Below are 23,560 nucleotides of genomic sequence, written 5' to 3'. Positions count from 1 at the left end.
TGTCTTGTTGGTACTGATAAGAACACCAGCTTAAATTGCAAGATGTTGCAATTTCCGTGCATAGCCTGAAGTGGCCCAGTGTGAAAAGTACTGAACTGTATAAGCCACCAGTGGGTGGGACACGGTACAGTAGTACAGTAATGCAGTAAGTACAGTAGAATGAGTTTATCCAATTTTCCCTGAACACTTTCATATATAGTCTGTATGATAGAAATAAAAAGCTGCCCCAGGAATGTTGGAATACCGAAAATACTTGCACTGCTGTTCTTCTGATTAGCTCATAAACCTGGTCTCTTACATGGCAGAACTCTAGCTGGTAGTTAAAAACAACAACAACAACAAAAACAACAGAAAGACCTGTGTTTACTCCTTGACTATTTTCATTCTTTCATTAGGATATTCTATGCAGGAGTAATTTCTTATGCAGGAGTAATTTCCTGCTAGTGGTTTTGGTGGGAGTACATGCTTTATGGTTATTTGGTGGTTTAGTTTAATGGCCATTGCAGAACAGGCGTTTTCTGGTGCCTAATTAAAAATACTTGTAGGGAAGACACCTAGTGGACAAGTGCTGAAATGTAGGTAAGGTCACTAAAAGTTGGTGCCTGGTGGTTAGGCGGGGAAACCATGGTGGAAGTGTGTATACTGTATAGAAATATCTTTCTATAGGCAAGACCTATACATAAAATCTGGAGGAAAGTCAGAGACTTCCCAGGCTTGTTTTTCAAAGAGAAGTGTTTGGCACCCTGGTTCATCTGTTACTTTTGAACAAACCACAGATACAGTTCACTGATATCCAAAGCCAGTTGTCCTTCAGCGGTGCAGTGAGTGTGTTTTTATTCTTGCATCACATCAGGCAGTTTCATCATTTGATCACTTTGCAGTTACCAAAAAAATTGTAATCTTCAGGTAACATCTACAGAATATTACAAATTTCTTGTCTGGCTGCAGCTGTGGTTGTGTTTGCTGCCCAAAGCTCCCACTAACACATGAGAAGTGGTGTAGGCTTTGGGGCTCACAGTTTAATAAAGAAGCTGTGGAAAAGCCAAATAAAAGATGGGAATGGTGGAGGGAGGGGAGGAGGTCATCCGAACTTTTTGCCTTAACAGAAGGAGTTGGTTTGTTATTTGCCTTTGAGACTGAGTGGGGTGATAGGAGCAGACATGCAAATAAAGGGGCATTCAGTGAAGTGTCTGTAGCTTTACCTGGAGTTTCTCAGTGTTGTGCTAATGAGCCTCCATCCCTCAATACCCTTCTTTCTTTGCTCCACTCTTCTGTTCCCGTCCCCTCCTCTGTCCTCTTTACTTCAGTGTGTGCCTCCCTTCCCTTTACTTCCTTTGTGTACTTGTAGCCTTTCTGTTTCTTTTGTCTTCTCCCCTCCCCAGGATGGAGAAAGATATAGTTTCTGTTTCTGTTTTCATGTGTCCTTCCCATAAGTACTTATCTTTTGTTCGTTGCAAGTTCCAGAAGGGCTTCCAAGTTATTGGTTGCTGTAAGAAACAGGGCGTACAGCAGTAGTTTTGTCTGTGCTTGCATCTGCACTCATCAATGAGGATTTGCTGCTGCAATTTGTCAGTCAAAGCCATGCTTGCTTCAGGAGGTTTATTGTTTCTGGTGTGTACATTTTCATTCAGCTTTGAACGTCAACACTGTCTCTGTGAGCAATTGCTATAAATTTTTAAAAAAGACACCAAAAAATGAGAAGGAAGGTAGAGGGGAGGGAACATTCCCAGTTATTTTCTTGAGCTTTGTTTTCAGTTTTAAAGAAAGCCCCACTTGCCCAAGCAGGCCTTACTCAAAGAGCTGAGCGCAGTAGTCAGTGTACTTCCCCCTCATGTAGTGGCTGTTCTGGTTTAAACACCATGTTCATTAACTTGCTGCCTGCTGATTAGTTATGTAGTAATTGGCATGCCCTTAAAACTTCCATTTACTGCTTAGTGACTTCTAGAGGAAGAATGGAGCTGGAACTATCAACAGCTGACAGACTGCTGGAAATGGTCATTCTTAATTTAATACAAGTCACTTCAAACTTTTTCTCCCTCTCATTTTTGTTAGTAAACAAAATCATCATCACTGTCTCTCCTTGTCTTGTAGTTTTGCCAATTTGAGAATTTACCCTCATGGATTAGTGTTGGTGGATCTGCAGAGCTACAATGATCAAACAAAAGGAAGAGAGGAAACCGATTGGGTATGAACCTTACTATGCTTACCAAACTGCATAGGCAGCCACTTCTTTTCCCCAGGTCTATCAAAATCTATATCTAGATTAATAGATCTAATATATATCTAGATTAATCTAATTATATCTAATATATATCTAGATTAATAGATCTAATCTATATCTATATCTTCATAAAATGTTTTAAAATATCTAAGCTTGTTCAAACCTAGTGCTTACAGACAAGGAATAGTAATGTTATATAAATATGATCACTCACGCACACGTGCATGTCCTGAGTCTCAAATTCTTTGCTGTAAAAGTTGTAAAGACCTAACAGCCTCAGTTAGGGCTCAGTTCCTTTCCTGTACTCAGGGCAGTGAGAGAGAAGGGACCCACAACATGGTGTACTAGTGTAGGATTTCCTTCTCTAATGTGGGAGATGGTGAGCCTTTATTTTAAAACTTCTACCCCGGGGAGAAATCATTTCGTCTTATCCAACATGAAAGCTTCAGAGCTCAGATATTTGGGGATAATGAAACCTTCCAGGATTCTTGTGCTCCCCCTTTGGGTTGCGTCTTAAAGTGTTAACCTGGAGGACAGTTAAATATAATGATGACAGCTGCTATGGTATGCACATTCTTGCTAGTAATGAAGCTAAGGCAATTAGCTGAGGCTAATTATTCATGGACTTCTAATGTTATATTGCAAAATCTTTCACTGCAGGTGCTGCTTTTTATTGCCTTCCAACTAGTCTAATTTAACAGATGTTTTACGTCAAGTGATCACTTCTATAAATTCCACCTCTCATTTGCTATTTTTTCAGCTTCTAGACAAAGTAGAAGAAAGAATGAAAGAATTATTTCATGGCAACATAAAAAGGGTAAAACGGTAAGTTCACACATATATTTCCATATGTGTCTCTTGGTTGCTTAGTTGCTAAAGATAATAAACAAATTATAGTTTGCTCTACAGCTGTGAATAAGTAGCCTGAAGTAAGAATTTGTGCGTATTTTTTCTCCTAATATTTTAAAATTGTTTTATTGAAGATGCTGTGAGGTTTCTCATTATGTTAAGCTTGATCTTCAGTGTTGTTACTTCGGGCAAGGATTATTTCTTTTACTATTTTCCACAACAGTTGTATGAAGCGGTGTGAGAAAAGGCAAACAAGAGCAGGTTGCTCTGGAAGAGCTGGGGAGCCGAGGGTGGCAGCAGGACAGGCACGGACCTTACCAGGTCCCATTCCACAGCTCCTGAACAGGCCAAGCAGGGCAGGTGATGGCCAGGGCCAGTCACAGCCCTGTGGCTGCCAGGCAGGGCCAGGGTGCTGAGGCAACTCCATGGCCAAGCTGCGTGTCAGGAATGGCAAAAGACGTGGGCAGGCCCAGGCCCAGCTGCAGCACGGCAAGGGCAGGGGCCAGAGCTGAAGTACAGGCCCCTGGCGTGTGGAGGAGGCCCTTCCACAGCTCTGTCACACATGGGTCTGTCCCAGCAGCCGGAGCAGGGTTAGCCAGCTTTACCCCACAGAGATGGCCTTGAGTATGGGCAGCCAAAGCCCCAGTGGGAATGTATATGTGTGCTTGTGGCCCTCCAAGAAGATACAAATGCTTTGTAGCAATTTTTTTTTGTGTGTCACTGAAGGAAGATAATAACATGTTGTGCTTTGCAAGTCTTCCCTCAGTTTGGTTTACTTAAATACAAGATTATATATCAAACTGAGGGGATTGTTAACAGTGGGTTTTTGACGAGTGTGGAGAAAACATTCACACCAGTGTTCCCCAGGGGTCTGGAAAGGGCACAGCTCACTTCAGTGTCTTCACAGTGACTAGCGCCTTGGAGCAGAGGGAGCATTTGCTGTAGACATGAACTTACTAGGTGATGCAGCAGTGTAAAATCAACAAGATATACCTTAAAGACAAGAAGCAAACTACAAAATGGGAAGACAACTAAGCAGTGCTGCAGAAGATGATTCTGAAGGTTATAGGAGACTACATTTAAAGTGGTAGTGATTTGAAAGTGTTGCTATACATTGCGTTATTATATTTTGCATTGTGTGTAAAACAGAGAGAGAGTTGTTTTGCTTTACTTTGTCCTGGTAAAGTCTTACCTGGAGCACAGTGTGCAAATGCAAATCATTTTGTGTATGTGTGTATGAAGGAAACACTTTCTTGGAGGACATTTTAATGCTGAAATACTATGTTGGGAGTTTGTGGAATCCCTGCGATAGGAACTTGTTAAACGTGGGTCAGGAAAAAGTCTGAGGTGATCTAGATTCATGTGGTTACCTTAGTATAGAAAGATGAACCTCTTAGAACAATGGATATGGAATGGATCTTGTAACACATGCCTCAACTTTTTTTAAATTTGCTTTGCATCCTTCTGGTGTTTGCTTCACACATCAGCTCTACTGGAATTACTGCTGCTGCAAATCATTTCTGCCTTTTTCCTTGACCTTGTGAATAGAAGCTCTTGTTGTCAGCATGTGCTGCCATCGTGTGGTTTAGTGAGGGTACAAAATATTTCTTATACGTTCATTGACAATCACTAGTGAATTTGCAGGAAGCTTGTCTGTCTGGTTTTCTCCTGCACCCTCACGTGGAAAAAACTTAAATTTCTGGACTGTATGTGCGGGAAATTTGATGAACTGCATGCCTGCATGTTTTGCATAAAACGGAATTCAATCAGTTTGATCAGTCACTTGCATTTCAAGTATATTTTGTCTTCAGGTGTAATACTGATTTGAATCATACTTGTATTGGAATTAAAAAGAAAAAACAAAACAGCCTGCTTGCCCAGGTGCTTGAACCACATTAAAAAAGTAATGCAAACTATCAGTTGAGATTTTACATATGTGGATATCAAGGATTGTGCTTAAACACTGCAGACTTGGCTCGGTTTGAAACACTGTAGTAGTTCACTTCTGTGTATGCATATGTGTTTAAAATGTCTCTCAATACAACTTTAGAAGGGTGAGGCTCTCTAATTTCAAAGAAATAGCATTCTTAGCTGAGCTGAAGGTGGAAAGACGTTTTGTCATTGTTTTTTTGTCAGAATTATGCTTTTGTATTGTATCAATTACTAGTTGTGAACTGATTATTCTGCAGAAGCTACTGCGATAAGTAAATCCCCCCTCTTAGGGTAGAGGTACATTCATATGCACATTGTGAACTTTGTTGTACATAAAGCATGACTACTGATATTTCATCGGTGCATTAGCAAGTTATGTATATTTAACATGTCTAATAGGTTTCTTAAATTCCTTGAGCATTTGATCTTACAAATCCTCATTTACTCTTGTAGATACTTTCTATTTATTAAGCATAATCCACAGGTTGTTAAAAAGAAATAGAAAAACATTATAAAATGTTTTGCGATTCCTCTTCTCCTTATTATTTTTTTCCAGATTGCCAGCCATTTTGAGAGGAGGCGCCATTGATAGGTATTGGCCCACAGCTGATGGACGCTTGGTGGAGTATGACATAGATGAAGTTGTTTATGATGAAGATTCACCTTTTCAGAATATTAAAATTCTACATTCAAAACAGTTTGGGAATATTCTTATCCTCAGTGGGGATGTTAGTAAGTACTGTCTCACTGGTGGATCTTCGGTGTGAACTAATAGGAAACGTTTTCTCTGCTTTGTCACAGTTTTAACAGATTACTGAGGGTCATGGTTCTGATATAGGAAGCTCCATATATGCATGTACATCTATGCATTTAAATTAGAAATGCTGGCCAGATGTAAAATCCAGAGTACAAACAAGATTTTTTTTTCTTTTTCCAAAGTTTCTTTCTTGCTGTGGAAAGTAGCGCGGGAGAATTGAAGTTAGTGCGTTCTCTACCACAGCTTACTAACCCCTTCATTCATTTGATCTTTTACCTGTTTGTTGCAAGAGCAGCATCTTGAGTAACCTCTCTGACAATAAACCAAACTACATTATCCGTCTTCAAAACACAGTGGAATTCTCAAGGAGTATCCAGAAGTGGAAACTGGTGTGTGTGTGTATGCGGGGTGCGCAGGGATCCACAGGGGTGCATCTACGTTGGTCTTTTTAGTTAGGGTCCAGAGTGTGCTTCCAAAAGTCTCCTGATTTTCTGTTGCTGCACTACTCTGAGGTAAAAACCCATGGACGTGTGTCAAGCATGGACATCGAGTCTTAAGTACCAACTGTTTTGCTCTGCAAATGTGCTTCTCTTGGCACATAGCATTTGCTAATGCGGATGTAGCCATTGTTGGGTTTTCATTGAGAACTGCAGAAATCCTGTATGGGATGGTTTCATTACCTCTGGTAAATCACTGGCCTCCGTAGTACCTGACCTGTGTCTCAGAGAGCTGGGTTGTGTAGATGCTCTTGGTCTGCATGATATCAGCTGTGGATTAGTGAGAAGAATTAAAGATGCTTTTGTCCAACTCTTTCTCTTCCTTCCATTCAGATCTGGCAGAGAGTGACCTGGCATATACCCAAGCCATAATGGGCAGTGGAAAGGAAAACTATGCTGGCAAAGAAGTGCTAATCCTAGGAGGTGGTGATGGGGGTATACTATATGAGATAGTCAAACTGAAGCCAAAGATGGTTACTATGGTAGAGATATCCTTTGACAAATGACTGATAGTTCTTTTCAACATTGTGCGATCTGCATTTTCTCTGACATCTTAGCATTAAGCACAACTATAAGGCTCTAATTTGCATGAGGTGATAGGGTCTAAATTGAAATTTATATTTTGTGAGCATAGAGAGAGACAATCACTACATTTTTTTGCATCTATCATGTGTGTGCTTTCAACTTCCCAACCAATACAATAATTATTGAGTAGCACTTTACACAGGACTGGGAAAGGAACACTTCTGTCATCAGACTGATATGTTTTGTTACCACAGAAGACAAGTCCATCAAGTCAGCGGCTTTTGCCTTCATGTTTTTTTTTTTTTTCCTCTTAAGAAAGCTATAAAAACATTCCTAGAAGCAAAGCAAGATAGCAATAGGAATGTCATTGCTTGGTGAATTGTGTTGTTGGCAGAATGACCAACTCTTTCCCTGTCTTAAAAATACGATATAAACCAACTATTTAACATTCTGTAGTTGAAATAGTTTGTAATATAAACCACTGTTAGCCATTTGAAATGTTGATCATCCTAGGTTTTGGGCTCCCCTTGCTAGAAACAAAAATGGTTGTTTTAAAAATGTAGTCTTAATCTACTTTATCTTTATGCTTTTTTTTTGCCATCCTATTGTTCAAATTTCAAGCTTGAGCAGTAATAGTAACCTAAGAAGCCAGAAATACTTTTTTTTTTTAAAAAAAAAAAGCACACTTCTTGAACCTCTAACTGAACTGGGGACAAATATGTAAGTTTGGCTACTGTTATGTGTAGCTAAAATATACATCTTACTATCCCTTTGTAAATTTCACCTTTTTGAGAATTAACTTCTGAAGAAAAGGAAACTGTTACCTGTGTTATTTCTGGAATGTAGAATGCCTTAACTATCTTCAAACATTGACCAAATGGTGATTGACGGGTGTAAAAAATACATGCGTAAAACATGCGGAGATGTCTTAGACAATCTGAAAGGAGAGTGCTATCAGGTAATTTTTACTTTGCTTTCATCGAAAGTAATACTTCAAATGTAATTACCTCTAGGTTGGAAGTCTGGTGTGGGAAAGTTTTTTTGAGCAAAAGCCTTTTGATTTTTTTTCTTAATTTTGGGAAGGATTTGTTTCCAATTTTTAATAATATTTCTAAATTTTAATTGCTGTCAGTGGGGTTTGTATTGGAAGTACACATTAGCTTCAAAATACTTTCAGTTTCCACTTCTAAAATAATTATTTATATCCCTTAAGGAATATGAAATATGAGAATATTTATTGCCATAACTTCTCAAATGAAGAGGAAATAATGGTAAGGATGCAATGTTAAACATAAATCCTTAAATTGATAAAAAGGAGGAGAAATGTGTATTGTTAAGTTTCCCTCCACTACTGAGAATATCTAAATTTGTAATACATTTTTTAAAAATTGTTTTTAATTTGCATACAGAATTTCTTACCATTACATTCCTAGTGTACTAATAAATAGATAAATGCATGCAGCCCTGTGGTTAAGGATTTTACATGTTACATCTGACAGAGCTTACAAACTGGCCCAGGTGTGATCCGACATCTTCGCTGGTAGCCTTTTTCAATTTTCATCACTGCTCCTTAAGGTTTTCATAAAGACTAGTTTACAGGTGTGAGTTTAAAAATGCATGCAGAAAGTTAACAGAGAGGTCACATGCTGCTTGTGGCCCTTCATACAAATACCTCATTTTACTGGTGTGTTGGGAGACTGAAATGTCACTGTTTGTCAGAACAGTGGTCACCCAACAGTCAGAGCTAGGAAATTCAGTCCTGTGGTGCCCTGCACTTCCCACAATTCCTGCAACTATTTGTTTTCTTTACACGATGTAAAAAGTTGAAAATGGAGCCTGAAGTTAAATCCTTAGTTTATTTTGTATTTTTTTTTCCCCACCTTATTTCTTGTGTATTCATGTTTTTTCTCTTTCCCTGGTCAGTTCTAGGGTATTTTGGGGACTAATTACAGTACTTTATTCTTTTAGGTTCTAATTGAAGACTGTATTCCCGTACTGAAGAGGTATGCCAAAGAAGGAAGGATGTTTGATTATGTAATTAATGATCTGACAGCTGTTCCAATCTCCACATCTCCAGAAGAAGGTTAATTTTCTAATTTATCTTCTTAAACTTCTGAATATTTTCTCCATTTCAGCCCCTCTACTGCATAATAATTGGCAATTTGCATAAAAAGTACTTTGTTTCTTCCCTTTTTTAATAGTAATCTGAGGGGCAGAGAATGACAATAGCACATTTGTTCCTTTTGATTTTTTCTTGAATATTAGAAAAAATTAACAAGAGCATAGAATGTATTTATTCTAAAAACTAAATTCTAAACTGGGCACTTATATGAACTCATGTAACTCTTCGGGAGTTTACATTCCAATAGCCCATCCTCCCCAACCCTCCAAGTTAATTAAAATTTTAATTAAAAAAAAAAAGAAAAAACATAGGGTAATCATTCTGAAGAAAACCAGATATACTCAATTCCACCATCATTACCATTGTGTACGGGGTGGGGTTTGATTGTTTTTCTTTTCATGGTGGTTTGTTTCTTTGTGTTTTAAAACTGCAGGATAGCTACTTTTTTGAAATGGTAGACATGTTGCAACTCTTGACTGCATAATAGTAAACAAGCCAGTGATGGGGAGTGGGTTGTTTTTTAATCATACTCTATACGCAGATTCCACGTGGGAATTTTTGCGGTTGATTCTTGACCTCTCAATGAAGGTCCTGAAGCAAGATGGAAAATATTTCACACAGGTATGATATCTGAATGTAAAGTATTGCTGTATATGTATTGCAATCAGGTACTTAAAAAAAAAAAAAAAAGAAAGAAAAAAGCTAACTTAAAATCTAATAGCAAGCTGTTTTTTTTTCCTTTTAATAATTTGTTTGGGACTTTTGCATGAAATTTGGGCTTTCCAAACTGACTTGTCTTTTTTCATTTTCAACTGAAATTGTAGAGTATCCGTCTTTGAACTTAAAAACATAATTTCAAGAATCAGCAAGGCATACTGCGTAATATTTTAGTAGTAAGCAGTTCTCAGAAAAGCAGAGCAGACATGGTTTTTAAGCTAGTATCTTCAGTAGTATAGTGTAAGACATGAAAATCTGTGTCATTCATAAAGGTGTAAGAATTTGACATAGGTGCAACGGGACGAGAAGATGAGTCAGTTGGGAGTAAATACTCTCTTCTTGCTTTCTATCCACTTCTAATGCAGATCACTGATTTGACTTCTGGAAAGCAGATTTTGTTTTAATCTACTTGTTATAATGGTTGGTGTTTTATGAAATGTTTTATACAGTTCAAATAAGGTTTTCTTGTGTATCAAGTTTCTAATCCAATTCCATTTAAATATAATTTAAAACTTATATACTTGCTACAGTATAGCCACCTCAGGTATAATGTAATTGTGGTAAAGCTTTCCTCTGAAGATATTTTCTATATGTAATTCTGAATATAGAGTGCCACAAAGCTGTGAGCAATTGTACAGAAACATGACAAACATCCAGCAGATGGATGACTGAAATGCCTCTGAAGCTGTATTTCTTTTGTGTCATGCCTGTACTTTAACTAGTCTTCTGATGTGTGTAGCATCTAAGTACAGTATTTTGAAATATCTCGTTAAGCTCTGAAATAACTCTGCTAAAACTATGCATTTGAACACTTGTTTAACATTCCCGTCAGAGCTAGCTTTCAGAGGTGTGCAAAGGAATTGGTTTGTTTTTAAATTGGATGAGTTTTTGAGAAATTTGAATCACAGAATGAGGGGTATTTTTTTTGGCAACTTTACCGTGGTGCTTAATGTTGAAATGCAGTAGTTTTGCGGGCGAGGTAAAATATCTTGTGGTTGAAATAAGATACAACTAAAACAGTCCTATCATGCTGTAAATCTTAATGGCTTTTTTATTGTTAATAGTGGAAATACTCTGGACAGGTGTTGGTATTGAAAAGAGACTACATTTTTTAGACAGACCAAGCACTTGTGGTGCAGTTTTGCTACCTGTGACATATACAGTGAAACTGTATATTTCTTTATACATATGTCTTTAGTAGTGGATATGAAAATGGATGTCTGTGGACAGCTGTCTGTCAGATTTTGCAGAAGGAATCCTGGAGGAAGCTTATGCTGATGTGACGGCCATGCTGCAGCCAGGGAGCATGGAGGCGGTTGTCCTGCATCAAGCTGAAACCAGTAGAGGTTGGGACTGGTGCAGCCGTGGCTGGGTTAGACTGGGTTAGACTGTGGGCAGAAGTTCAGACATGACTGCTGCCGACTTTAGTAGCCAACCACAGTGACACGCTGAGAACACTGATGTGTTAGTTGTTAAATGACAGGCATCTTTAGCTCTGTGTATTAATGTTGTCTATTTAAGTTACTTTTGTTCCAGCTGTTAACTTCCAGGATGCCTGCCTTAAGTAGTAGGCTCTATTTTACTTGCTGAAGAAATCAGAAGCCTTTTGAGCGAGCTGTGTTTTTAAAACCCAAAACTTTGTTTGTCAATCCCCCACCCGCTTTCTTGAAGTGCTTTTTGGTTCTTTAAAACAGAAAATATGTTTAATATCATCAAGAAAAGTGACTGAGGGAATGTCCACCTAATTGTTACGGCCTGACCTTCCCTGTGAGGAGGAGATGCCCCATAGGAAAGATGCTGCAAAAGTTACACTGTCTTACTGGTTACTGGCAAGTTAGCTATAGTTGCTTTTTCTGTCTTGGCATTATGTTGTAGTACCATTTGGATCTTGTCCTCTGTAGTTTGCAGCCTGTCTTCTGACAGTTTTGCTTATAGAGGTTACCTTGTGCATCTTGTTAGAATGTTACTTATTTAAGTGCTCAAGAAATGCTTTATCCAAAAGTAAAGTGCTGTTCACAAATTGATAGCCTTGAGTATTGTGTTGCTGCCTGACTCTCTAAATACCACTGCTGGCAAAAATAAACAGAAATGCTCATCACCTGTTCATTGAGCTGTGAACAAGTTTTGGAAAATGTTACCCTTCAAGAACATAAACTGATTTTGGGGTGTTTTACAGCAGACGACAAAAAGGTGTATTTATGCTATCAGAAGGAGCAAACCACTGCAGGTATCGCTCAAGAAAGCTATCAACAGGCAGAGTCTAGACATGTCTAACTGCAGTGTTCTACAGTCCAGAAGTGCAGGCTGAAAAACAGTCTTCAGAATAGCTGGGGATGTTTGGGAAATGAAAACAATTGGTAGTAGGTTGGTAACATGGAAGCAATACAGGTAATAATGGCAGGCTATAACTGCTATAAGAAAATAGTTGTGCACTTTAGCCGTAGCTTTCTGTTCCCATTCAGTAATACTTTCCTCTAGAGTTCTGTGGACTGTTTGCAGTGTAATTGAGAATTGAGTCGTCTGTTGTGGCCCTGTGATGTAGCTCTGAACTTTCAGATTTTTTTCCTGTTTTTTAATTGTTAAAATTTGATAATTTCATATGCATTAACTAGAAAAAAATACTAATATACAGATAATTACATGATGGTATTTTTGACTTAAAATCCAAATTCGTCAAAGTTTAAGTGCAAAAAATACCTGTTTTTTTTACTTAACTGCATTGCGCAGATGGTGTGATAGCTTCTCTTTTCATCTGCAGATGACAAAATGGATGGTGCCATTGCTGTGCTCACTGGCTGTGAGTTTTGTCTCCTTCTGCAGAGTTTATTCAATAAAGAATATTGTCAGGCTAATTTGATTTCAGTTAGATGTTGCAGGTCTTAATGCAGACACTGTGTTTTTCGGATGGTATGTGCATTACCAACAAATAAAAAATTTTGAGTAAATTTGCTGATGTTGACATCTTCCTCTGATCCATATCCTTTATCATAATTGAGACCAAAGTGTATTAAGAATGGGGTGTGGACCCTGACCTCAGAGCGTTCCTGGACCCAGAATTTGCAGTTACCTGTTCAGTGTTTGTATGCAGAGACAAAAAAATTTTTACATTGCCTCAAGTTTCTTCAAAAGCAAAACTCTTTCTGGGAATGCTTAGTAAAAGTGGTTAATGCTGATGTATACAGAATTGCAGTAATGTCAAGCCGAGAGCAAAAACTTATATGTCACTGTCTGATTTGTTAACACTTCTTTTACGAAATCGCACTTGCTTGTGGTAGGATGACTTCTGCTTGCACCTCACCTTTTAACTGTAAATAAGACATTTTTGCACAGCTTAACTAGTATACGTGCTTGTCAGTTGTCTCCCCTACCTAACCCCCAGACAATTATGCTCGTAGTATGTACTACAACATTTACCAATCATAAATTGAGTTTTGGTGATGCTAGTAATTCTTACTTGTGTGATGTGCCGTGTATGACTTTTTCCTAGACCTGTGTGCCTGACTTTACTTGAGATCTTGCCAGAAACAGCCAAGCAGCTAGAAAAGCCTGCAAAAATTTTGAGGGATGCTCTGGTAATTCCAGGAGCATGTCAGATTGGAGTTCTGAAAGCAACAGTTACCGAAACATGATGTTACACAGTATGGAGAAAATTAAGAAGACTTAATTTTAAATACTCTTTTTTTTTTTTTTTTTTTTAACTTTGTCAAAGGTTGATCTCAACAACTGTATAAAGGAGAAGTGGGATGTAAAAGTTAAGGTGTGGGGCTGTTTTTATTTTTAGCTACTTATTTCTGAGCAGGACACGATTGGTATTTTCATATGCTTGGCAATCAGCAGTGCAATACAGCAGTATTTATGCACACTGTTTGTTGAGATTATTGAAATAATTTTAGTTGCAGCTTTTTTTTTCCACATGCTATTCTAACACACACAACCTAATTGTTCCCTTGGGGATGCCATGCTGATCTTCAAAATGCAGAAGATCCTTTCACCACTAGGTGGAGACTGGTAACTAACATTGCAGAGAGACCGTAGCTGCGGAAAGGCTTTCCAGGTTGTTTATTTGTATTCCTAGGGGATGCAAGAACAGATGTGCCCGATTTTAGGATGAAGGAGTGACTTTTTAGCTTGTTTCAACTCTGGAGAGGTAGAAAGGACAATTTATGGATTGCATTTTCTGTTGCTGTAAGTCTGTGCTTAAATATCTTGATGAAAAATGCCTATGTAATTTCTCTACACATCCACCAATAGTAATAACAATGAGAGCACTTGTGCAAATAGTGGCCTTGCTCTTCATGTCCTTGCTTTTTAACCATGTCATCCATCTTGGGAGTCTTGCAGTCTGTCTAGGACCTGGGTTTTCCAGTGTACAAAGAGTCAGAGACCTTAACCTACAGAACTTGCAGCCCTGTGTCTGCATATAAACTTAATCCCACTACACTGATGCTTAAAAATCTCATGGCTTGCTATATTTCTGTTTTTCCTTCTCCTTCCGAAGCTGGTGCTTCGAAGTGTTCAGTGCTGTAATAGGGGTCTGTGAAGCCCTCATCATTGTCTTCTCCAAGGGAAGCAAGTTCTCAAACTGCAAAAGGGAGAGAAGTCTGAGTTAGTGAGTCTATCAGAACACAGTGTATCCCAAGGTCCAGTTTCATCCCTGCTGGACCTTTGCAGTGTCTTGTTTTTGAACGCATACATTTTTATGCTGTTACACCTTCTAAAAGTTAGTATAACTTTTACGTTGCCCAAGTGATTTTGTAACTTCCATGAAATACTTACTTGTAAATACTAGTGTGGTATGTGTGTTTTTTTTGCTGAATCGTCACCGATCCTATGCCCTCCACATAGCACTCCAGGATTGTCCAGCCACTGTGACACTATGCTCTGCAAGGTGCTGAGACTGATCTAATCCTTTGAGGTTGAGCAAGCTATCATTTTCAGCCTGTTTAAGAAGTGGAACCTTTAAAAATACCTCTGTATGGGAATTTACTCCTTCCTCGTCTGGGTCGTCTCTGCCAGACGAGGTGGAAACATTCTCAGACCACTCACAGGTTTCATTCGAGCAAACAGCACTAACCACCGGTGCGAGAGATCAGATTTCCCCCGCACGCCCAGCCACTCGCCAAGCTGTTGCATCTTGGCCACTCTCTAATATAATGTGGCCATGCCCTCTGAGCGTCCAGACCATGGTTATGTTGCTCCATAGTTAAAATCCTTTTTTGGCTCCTGTGTGGGTTAATTATCACTTCCAAAGAGGGAGCAGGGTTCTCCTGGTCTGAAACATGAAAGCAGACTGGAGGAACGTGTGTGTGCAAGTCTCTGTGTGCGCCTGTGTGATTTCTTGACAGTTTGGAAGTTTTTAAGGGGCAGGCTTTTCCTTGGGTTACTGAGAGTTTAGTTTTAAACTAATTGGTCACTTGGTCAGTGGAGATACCTGCAGTCAGGTGTGCATCAGTTATCTCCTTAAAAGCTGTCCCTGTCATCCAAAACTCAAGCCTAGGTTTGGTGCTAGGACTTTCATGCTCTGTGTATCTCCTTGCTTCTTAGTCACTCTGAAGTGAGGAAGGAAAGAAACCTTGGCCACGTTCAACTCTGTCCTTTGACATTGCAAAATAAAAATATAAATGTTAAATTAAAAACTAAAAATTAACCTTCTGTACTGTATTGTGACAGACAAAATTTCCAGTAGCAATGACATGTAGAGTAAGTGTGTAAAAATGATTTCAAAGAAATGGGCAGGTACGGAGGCGGACCCCGCCACCTGCTTTCAAATCACTGGTTTACTGTCTTAAGGTCAGAGGAAGCATAGTGGCCTAAATTGAGCTGAACTATTTGATGAACACATCCCCTTTACAGGTAATGTTTTAAGGTTAACTGGAATTAATAGGGCTAATTATTTTAAGGAATCGTTTTTTATTGTCTGCCCAGCAATGTATTTGTTATTTAAATTGTTTTGTGTTGTGTTGTAGAAACTCAAACTAAAACCATTGTGCTCCAGAATTTATGCCTTGTGAAAGCGAAGAATAATTTGGTATTGGGAGACAGACACGAGCTGTCAAAATGTGTACAAGCATTGAGCAGACTCTGAATGCAAAGACTGTGAAACAGTTTAGGAATCATCAGTCATGAGCAAGTTAATGAGATCCGTTAATCTCAATGTTTAAAACTACCTCAAATACTTCAGTGTCAAAGGGATACTTGTTAAGGATTAAAAAAAAAAAAAAGCAACAACACTAGCATTCCCCCATTTCTTCTCTGTCAAATTGTCTGATATGGAACAAAGATTAACCAGGGGGGCAGGGAGAGGAATTTGGTATTTTTTTTCCATATGTTGAAAATGGACTGAACAGTGTGGGAGGAAGAAGTTTGATTTTGCTCATCTCCATTTAAAAAAGAATATTTGGGGACTCATCAGTTTTGAATTTCTTTGAACACTGGTCAGTATTAGTTATTATTTGAGTATGTAGTGGCTGTTTAGAACACAAAATGCATTCCTCTACCAGGTAACTATTTTTGTTATGCAGGGAACTTTGCGGGTTATCTGACTGATCACTGTGTTGCATTCTGGGCATGGTTCCCTGTGTCATGTTTTAGTGACGCAAGACCATCTAAATGTGATTTACACTGATCTTAAAACTGTGGCCTTAGTTGAAAGGTGTTAATAATGGTGATTTTTTTTGATACTTTTTCTCATTACTGAAATAAGCTAATCTAAGTTTTATAGGCTTTATTTTTTGGAATTTTTATAGCTTTTTGTAGAGTTAAATTTGAATAATTACAAAAAAAAAAAGTGACTCTGCAGAGTTACATTGTCCTGTGGTGTGTGTTCTGAAGGACAGGTTAAGGTGTCATTAACTTTATGTAAGATCTTTATGAGGAGATTGGGAATTTGGGAATTGGGTTTGAAAAAGTAAAAACTGCTTATTGGCAAGTTTCATTGTTCCTGTAATTTGTTTGTCACACTGTTTGCAGTGATTTGTCTGATGCTGAAGAAGGGAGAAAGGATGAAATACTGAAACAGCAGGCTGGGAAACTCAGTATAGATACTTATATCTCATTGTGTATCCTATTAAACTTCCTCCATAATGGTGGTATGCTCCATAAATTACCTAGCAGTATTTTCTATTTATGACTCAAATTGCACACGCAGGTTGTTTTTTTTTCCTTTCTTTTCCATTCAGTCTGGTGTTGAAACAAAATTATATGTTTGTAAAGGGCGGCTGAACGAAATAACTGCTGCAGTCCCCTGGATAATAATAGGTTACTAAATAAGCGTTTCAGTAGTCTGTTGTGCTTTGAGCAGTTGTGCTGAGTTAGTGCTCAAATCTTACCTTTTTACAAATCTCTTCTGTTTTCTGAAACCTTATGGAGATCATTGAACCTGTCCAAAACCAAGTGTTATAAAGCAAAAGCGTGCCATCTTCCTTTACCAAATAACCACGTGGCACGTCATGCCCATACTTATGGTCAAAATTGTAATTAAAAACTTATTTTATGCAAGCTTTTTGAAAGAGAACTTGCAAGAATATATTTTCTTAAAAAAACACTATGCATAGTATTTTTTTAATCTTACGTTTTCTTTTTCCACTTGTGAAAATTTGAGCATGCTGAAAAAAAATTCAGAGAAAGAACAGTGAGATAGTGTCTTTTCATTTATTCTGAAAGTATGAAAGTTTAAATACATCATAGTGAAAAATAATACTACAAGCAAAGAAGTAGAAAAAACAGTTTAAATCCCAAAGTCAAAATGCGCATTACATGCTTTATTTCTGGCTATCATCCGATGTTGTTATATGTAAAAGAACAATGTTGATGGGACCTGTTGAGGCATATTGGTTTTAATAAGATCTTGTCTTGTTTCAGCCTCTGCCCCATTTATAAGAGCATGTGTGTTTGTTCATCAAACTTAAGTGAGTTCCTCACTTCACGAGAATTAACTTCCAGTTGTGTTTGTGTGCACTTAATTATTTTAGGACCGTTTTTAAACATCTGGGAGCACTGAGAAACAGAAGTTAAACAGTAAAATGCAGATTTCTTACAGACCGATCTCTTGGAGCTAAGTTTTGCAGTGTGTTAGCAGAGTGACTTATGCGTGTGAGGTGCGAGTATTTTGAAAGTGTTGAATGAATCCTTTGTTCCTGGGATCCTAAGAGAACTTGACCTTTGTTTTGAGTTACAGGTCTTGAAATATTGAATAAGCTGTGGCTGTAAGAGAGACAAAGTCATCATATATATGTGTGTGTTTAGATATTCAGTTCATATGTTCAGCCAACTTTCAGTGAATCATAATGCTTAAATAATAATTCTCTCTGCTGCTATGTGCTCTCGAATTAAAAGGCTCAAGTACAGATTCTAGTACTTGGGTTTTGGAGGGGAGGCAAGAAACTCAACAAGAAGACTTTATAAAATTTGCACGACTGCGTTATTACTTTGTCTAGTGTGTGTTTGTTCAGTCTGTTGGTGTTCTGTGGACTCACTCTTAGCTCTAAATCTTCAACTCCATTCTGGGTATGGATAATCACACCTCTGATTAAATGTGATCTTTTTCTGTATCAGCATTACAGCTAAATGTTGTCATGACTTGCTTATTAACACTAAGCCTTGGTCAAGTTTGTGCTTATAACCAGGAGATTTTTTTTTTCCTGTTCCTTGCCATTTGTAATCCTTGAGATGTATTTGTATTCCAAGTATTATCTGATTTGTTTACATAATATTTATTCATCTGTCTGGGAAGGAATGCTGTGACTTTGGTGTTTCTGATATTTCATAGTTGCTCTTGCACTGTTAGAGAAAATCACATAAGCACTAGTTTTTGTTTTGGTCAGAAAAGGGTATTACTGATATTTTCTTACATGAGATATTATGTGGGTCCAAGAAAAAAAATTACAGGAAGCAGTTCTGTTTCAGGAGTGATACGCAGCAGCTTCAAGACTGTGACCTACAGCCACAGAACTTCTGCACAATTTGATTTGTTTTGTCATACTGCTCTTTGGAAGAATTGGTTTAAAATGAATAGATTATGGGATTTTATACTGCCTTTTAATGTTTTAAGACCTAGGCAATGTTAAATAATTGAGAAAATCTGGATGTTGTAATACTGTTTACGGATACATTTAAGCGATCACAAAGAAAATGGTTATTGAGTAGATGTTAAAGGTAAACAACACACGGTGGTCTACTTTAATTGGAAGTCCTATTGTAATGGTTACTTCTGCTAATGAGAATGTAGATAATCCCCTCTATATTTATTCTTTCTTGAAAAGTTACAAATTGTTGTTTGCTGTATGCAGAATGAAGACAAGATGTTCAATATCCGCCTTGTAAATATTAAATGTTAAGAACCGCATGTTTTGAAGTATATGGGAGCCTTGCATTGACGTCAGCTTATACGTTCATCTGCAATTTTGCTTCTTTTATTATAACAAGGACTTTTCTTTTTTCTTTAGGGAAACTGTATCAATCTGACCGATGCCTTGACTCTTTATGAAGAACAGCTTAGCAGGCTTTATTGTCCTGTGGAGTTTTCAAAAGAGATCGTGTGCGTTCCCTCCTACATGGAATTGTATCCTTAAAGACTAAAAAAGTGTAGAGAGTGTGTTTTAGTAAATTGAGCAAGCCTAGCCTGCTTGGAGGTAATGAATTTGAATGCAAGAAAGCACTTCTAACTTAAACACTATTAATATAGTTCATTTGCTATGAAAAAACGGCAGTTTTATTTTTGAAGATAGTTGCAGGAATTTTATTTTAAAGATGCCATAAATTCACAGGTAGTGAAATGATCAGCACCTTTGAAGAGCAGGCTATGTTTTTCTTCATGTTTTGGAGTGTTGCCGAGTATATTGCTTATGCAGTGTAGAGTAAACTGTATGATGAGGGTAATGCTGCATGGGAGTTCTGATGAGACTATTGTTTCGTTTTGGTTTTCCTCACAAAACCAAACCAAAACGACAACAAAAAAAACCCACCCATCTCTTCCCCTCTTTTCCCCAACTCTGTGCAAAACCCATAACAAACTGACACCAAATATATATCTCAAAGTAATTTTAATAGAAAAAAACAGATTCCCAACAACCATTATTAATTAATGATATTGAAAAAATATTCCAAGTGGGGGGAGGGAGGTATGCACATTTCTCTGCAACATCCTCGTTCCTAAAAATAACTCTTCAGAAATTCTTCATTTTGTGGTGACAGGCAAGTTATACAAGGAACTGGAAGTTACGGCTTCAAGCCACGAGCTCTAGAGGGGCATTTTGATCTGCCCTCTTCTGTTTCCGTTTGCTTTGGGTCTTACACACCACTTGTTTGTGATCTCCCAGGAAATACTTCTGTGGAGTAATGCCTGTTGTGGCTGTCCATTTTCTGATACAGAAGTCTTTCCAGGATCTGCTTATTCATAATATATTAAGTCAGTGAAACTCTGCCACAGCCTTTCTTCTATTTCATGTGTTCATTTTGCCTTCCTTCTCTGTCTCAAATCTCAATACTGTTTAATACTGTAGCTTGCTGTTCTGGACACCATACTGACTGTAACAAGCTCCTGTTTCTCATTATTTTCATGTCTCCAGTGAAACTCAGATTTGACCTTAACATTTTCAAGACAAAAAGGAAACAGTGAAATAAACCATATATGAAGATACTTACCCTTGTAGTTTACAACCTCAGATAAATTGTTTAAGATCCTTTTGCCTTCACAACTGCAGGCCTTAAATATGCAAAGTGCCTGTAAATGAATTAAGTAGAAAATAGTACTTCGTTCCTTTGAAAAATGCACTTACTTCTAGTATGTAAGCTCACAGACAAGAAATATTTTTATCAGAAAAAAAAAAACAACTGACCATTAAATAGGTATACCAGCTTGAAAGTGAATGGTTCTTTGAGAAATGAGGCAGGCTCTTTTAGTTTGCTTTTTCTGACTGAATTAAGAACCTGATGATATAGCAGTGTAGATACAAGAATATTAGAAAAAGTAATTTAATGATTTCAGATTAGCCCAAAGGAAGATACATATTTAAATATATATATATATATATATATATATATATATAAAATACACACACTCAACTCTGACTATAAATTTGCTTTTGGACTTCTGATATCCCTTTATCTGCATTTTGAGTACAGGTTATCACCTTTTTTGAAACTTAGATTTCGAAATAGAAAGGATGAGTCTCAATAGAAGATTATACCTGTGTGATATTTCACGGATGACGGAAATGTGGTAGTTTACAGTAGAATTACTAGAACCAATTAAAAAATAAGGGTTTTATTTCTTTCTTCAGAAAGTGACCTGTGTGATGTTCATTTAGTGCCTGAAATCTCTTGAGCAATTATATGAGTCTTTTGACTTATGCAAATGCTCATTTTCATAATCTGACCAAAAGTTAGCTTTATGGGTACCTGAATGCAGCCAAAATGCTAAAGCAAGGTTATCATATTTTATTGTTGCTTGTTTTCCCTACTTCCAGAATAGTAGCTGTGTGTAACAGCTGCTTGAATTTCTGGTATTTACTACTGTTGTTTTGGGGTTCATCTGAAATTCAAGTAGCTATTGACATAAAAGTCAACTCTCCATTTTAAGGAAAGCATATTTGTCCCTGAGGTCTCCACCAGGACACTACGATGAACATGCAGGCTCCCATCTGGAGCATGTGACACCTCACTGTGTAAACAGAAGAACATATATCTTTATGTGAGTTTATTTTGGTTATGCTAAGTTTTAAATTCCAGAAAACTGTGACTTACTCTGCAGCAGATGCTGTAGCTCTAAAAAAGGTGATGTCCATGTCTCATCATCCTGTCTGCTCCTTTGAAGCTGCTAGAATTATGTAGCTCTGACCCCTGCTGAAGCTGGGTCTGTCTGCCACTGGAGGAGTAGCAAAGAGTACTCACACAGCTGCTGGTTGCTCTGTGGTGATTGCTTCTAGCTCAGTCTGGGTGATGAAGTTCTGCTTTTTGAAAAGTATTTGAAGCCAACACCATAGAAGCTTATAGAGGAAAAACCTAGCCAAAATTTAGATTCATCTGTTCAAGTGAGCATTCAGCAGAACCCCTGTTGAGGCATTCAAGATCCAGTAGACAGTTAAATGATTGCCCAGTAAGATACTCGGACACCTCGTGTTCAGCTATTGAACATCTCAGTATTACTGGTGTGCTTGATCTTGTCAGTGTTAGGGCCTCACAAATTTGTCAGCTGGATGTCACTTTCCTATTCACGATTGCTATCAAGAAAATGAGCAAGAGGTATCCCAGCTTGGTGAACTCCTGATTGAAGAGCTGGAGTTTTAATTGTTCTTCCCGAAGTAATTCTGTAGTTTGTTCAGTGGTTGCAATGCAGAATGTGCAGCCTGAAAATCTGAAGCAGGGATTAGGAAACACGGGTTTGCAAAGGATTTCAGTTTTGGTGGAAATGGGGTGCTCTTTTAAACTGATGAGCAAAGAAGAGGATCCAGGGAGATTTCACTTTTGAGATTTTTGCCTACCCCATCTTTATGAGCTATGGGAAGTTTTCAGAATTGAAGTACAAGTGAAAAGAATTACTTCCACTTTAACTATGTACTACCTACTTTTTTTTCCTTGACTGCTCATTTTCTCCAGGTGGGTATTCTACAGTATTTGGAAGAAATAAACTGAAGTCTGAACATCAAGATTATTCAAGATTATCCTAAATGTACATGCTGCATGGAGCATATAGGCCTGCCACGTGCTGCATATTGGCATCTTGAACCTTTAAATTATATGCTGTAGATGATCCTGAAACTTAGTCATGCTATTGGTCGTGAATTCTTTAAATGTTTTTTATTATTATTTTAATTTAAAAGCAAATGGAAAATGTATATTTTGATGAGCTAGGGTGTTATTTTTGAAAGTCAACTTAAAGATGAGTAAGCAGCAAAACTATATAGCTGCTGAATGCACTGAACCTTTAGAATGTGATCCTTTTTAGTTTTTGTAGATCTTCACAAACTGATTAAAAAAGACATCTTGAGTATTTCATCCCTGAGGGTGGTCCATGGAGTTTTTGTTTGTTTGATTGTTTTCCGCCAGATTTTTTTTAATTGATGGTGCTTTTCAAGGATGGAGTTTTTTCTTTGATACTTAAAATTGAACGCTGCAGTGCTTCCATATACAGAAGATGGGCATAACTTAAAAAAAAAAAAAAAAAAAGTGGAGGGGGGTGGAGGAAAAACAAAAACAACTTCTGAAAGGCTACAACAGATTCTTCACTGCAAAGGGAAGAAAACTAATTTTAAATTTTATTTACTGTAGTTTCAATCATTCATGATATTCCTGTAATCTCTTCCACAGGAGAAAAGAGTCTTTGACCTTTCACCTCATGGACATCTTTAGCTGCTACCCTATTGATTACTTAGATTTTGAGATTTTGATGTGGATTTAACCGTAGTTTATAGAGGTACTTTGAACTCTTTCAGCATGGAAATTAAAGCTGGGTTTTCGTAAGCACTAGGTTCTTGAAGAAGGAAAGGTTGTTTAACAGGGAACAGAAATGTGGATGTGTTCTAGATTCATGTGCACCAGTATTTCTTGAATGTTTTGGGGCAAATAGGCATACTTCAGTAGGGTATGGCCTGGTTGTATTGGTCTAGACTGACCATGTTGTGTCAGGTTCTTGCTGAATTACCACTTGCAATTTAATTATCAGTGGAAGCTAGGTTACATTGTAGTTTTGTTCTGAAAGAGAAAACATTTTTCTTAAACTGTTTATCGTGTTGTCTGAAAAGCTATATTTTTGTAAGAATGTGCTTATGTACTGACTAAAACTTTGTTTTAACATTTAAAAGATTTCACATCAGAGGAGGTAGGAAGGATATAACTGCTCTGTATGCTTCTGTACATTACCAAGATAGAATAAAAAGTGCACTATCCCAAAACACTAATCCTGAACCACAATGATGTGGTTTTTTTTTTCCTTCAACACTTAG

General features: G+C 37.7%; 1 protein-coding gene across 2 annotated transcripts in view; it reads left to right on the top strand.

Moving 5' to 3' along the window:
- SMS (spermine synthase) overlaps positions 1-22,613 on the top strand; it is a 46,041-nt gene extending 23,428 nt beyond the window's left edge. For both annotated transcript variants that reach the window (XM_050715709.1, XM_050715706.1), the window contains exons 3-11: positions 2,092-2,185; positions 2,982-3,046; positions 5,559-5,734; positions 6,590-6,746; positions 7,652-7,739; positions 8,750-8,864; positions 9,445-9,524; positions 19,064-19,179; positions 22,215-22,613. In XM_050715709.1, coding sequence (XP_050571666.1) covers positions 2,092-2,185; positions 2,982-3,046; positions 5,559-5,734; positions 6,590-6,746; positions 7,652-7,739; positions 8,750-8,864; positions 9,445-9,524; positions 19,064-19,179; positions 22,215-22,245 — 922 coding nt within the window. In that variant the 3' untranslated portion in view covers positions 22,246-22,613. The remainder of the gene's footprint in view (positions 1-2,091; positions 2,186-2,981; positions 3,047-5,558; positions 5,735-6,589; positions 6,747-7,651; positions 7,740-8,749; positions 8,865-9,444; positions 9,525-19,063; positions 19,180-22,214) is intronic.
- The last annotated feature ends 947 nt before the right edge of the window (positions 22,614-23,560 follow it).

The sequence above is a fragment of the Cygnus atratus genome, chromosome 1 (genome assembly GCF_013377495.2).
Source record: "Cygnus atratus isolate AKBS03 ecotype Queensland, Australia chromosome 1, CAtr_DNAZoo_HiC_assembly, whole genome shotgun sequence".
Taxonomy (NCBI): domain Eukaryota; kingdom Metazoa; phylum Chordata; class Aves; order Anseriformes; family Anatidae; genus Cygnus; species Cygnus atratus.
This window is presented reverse-complemented; position numbering and strand designations above follow the sequence as displayed.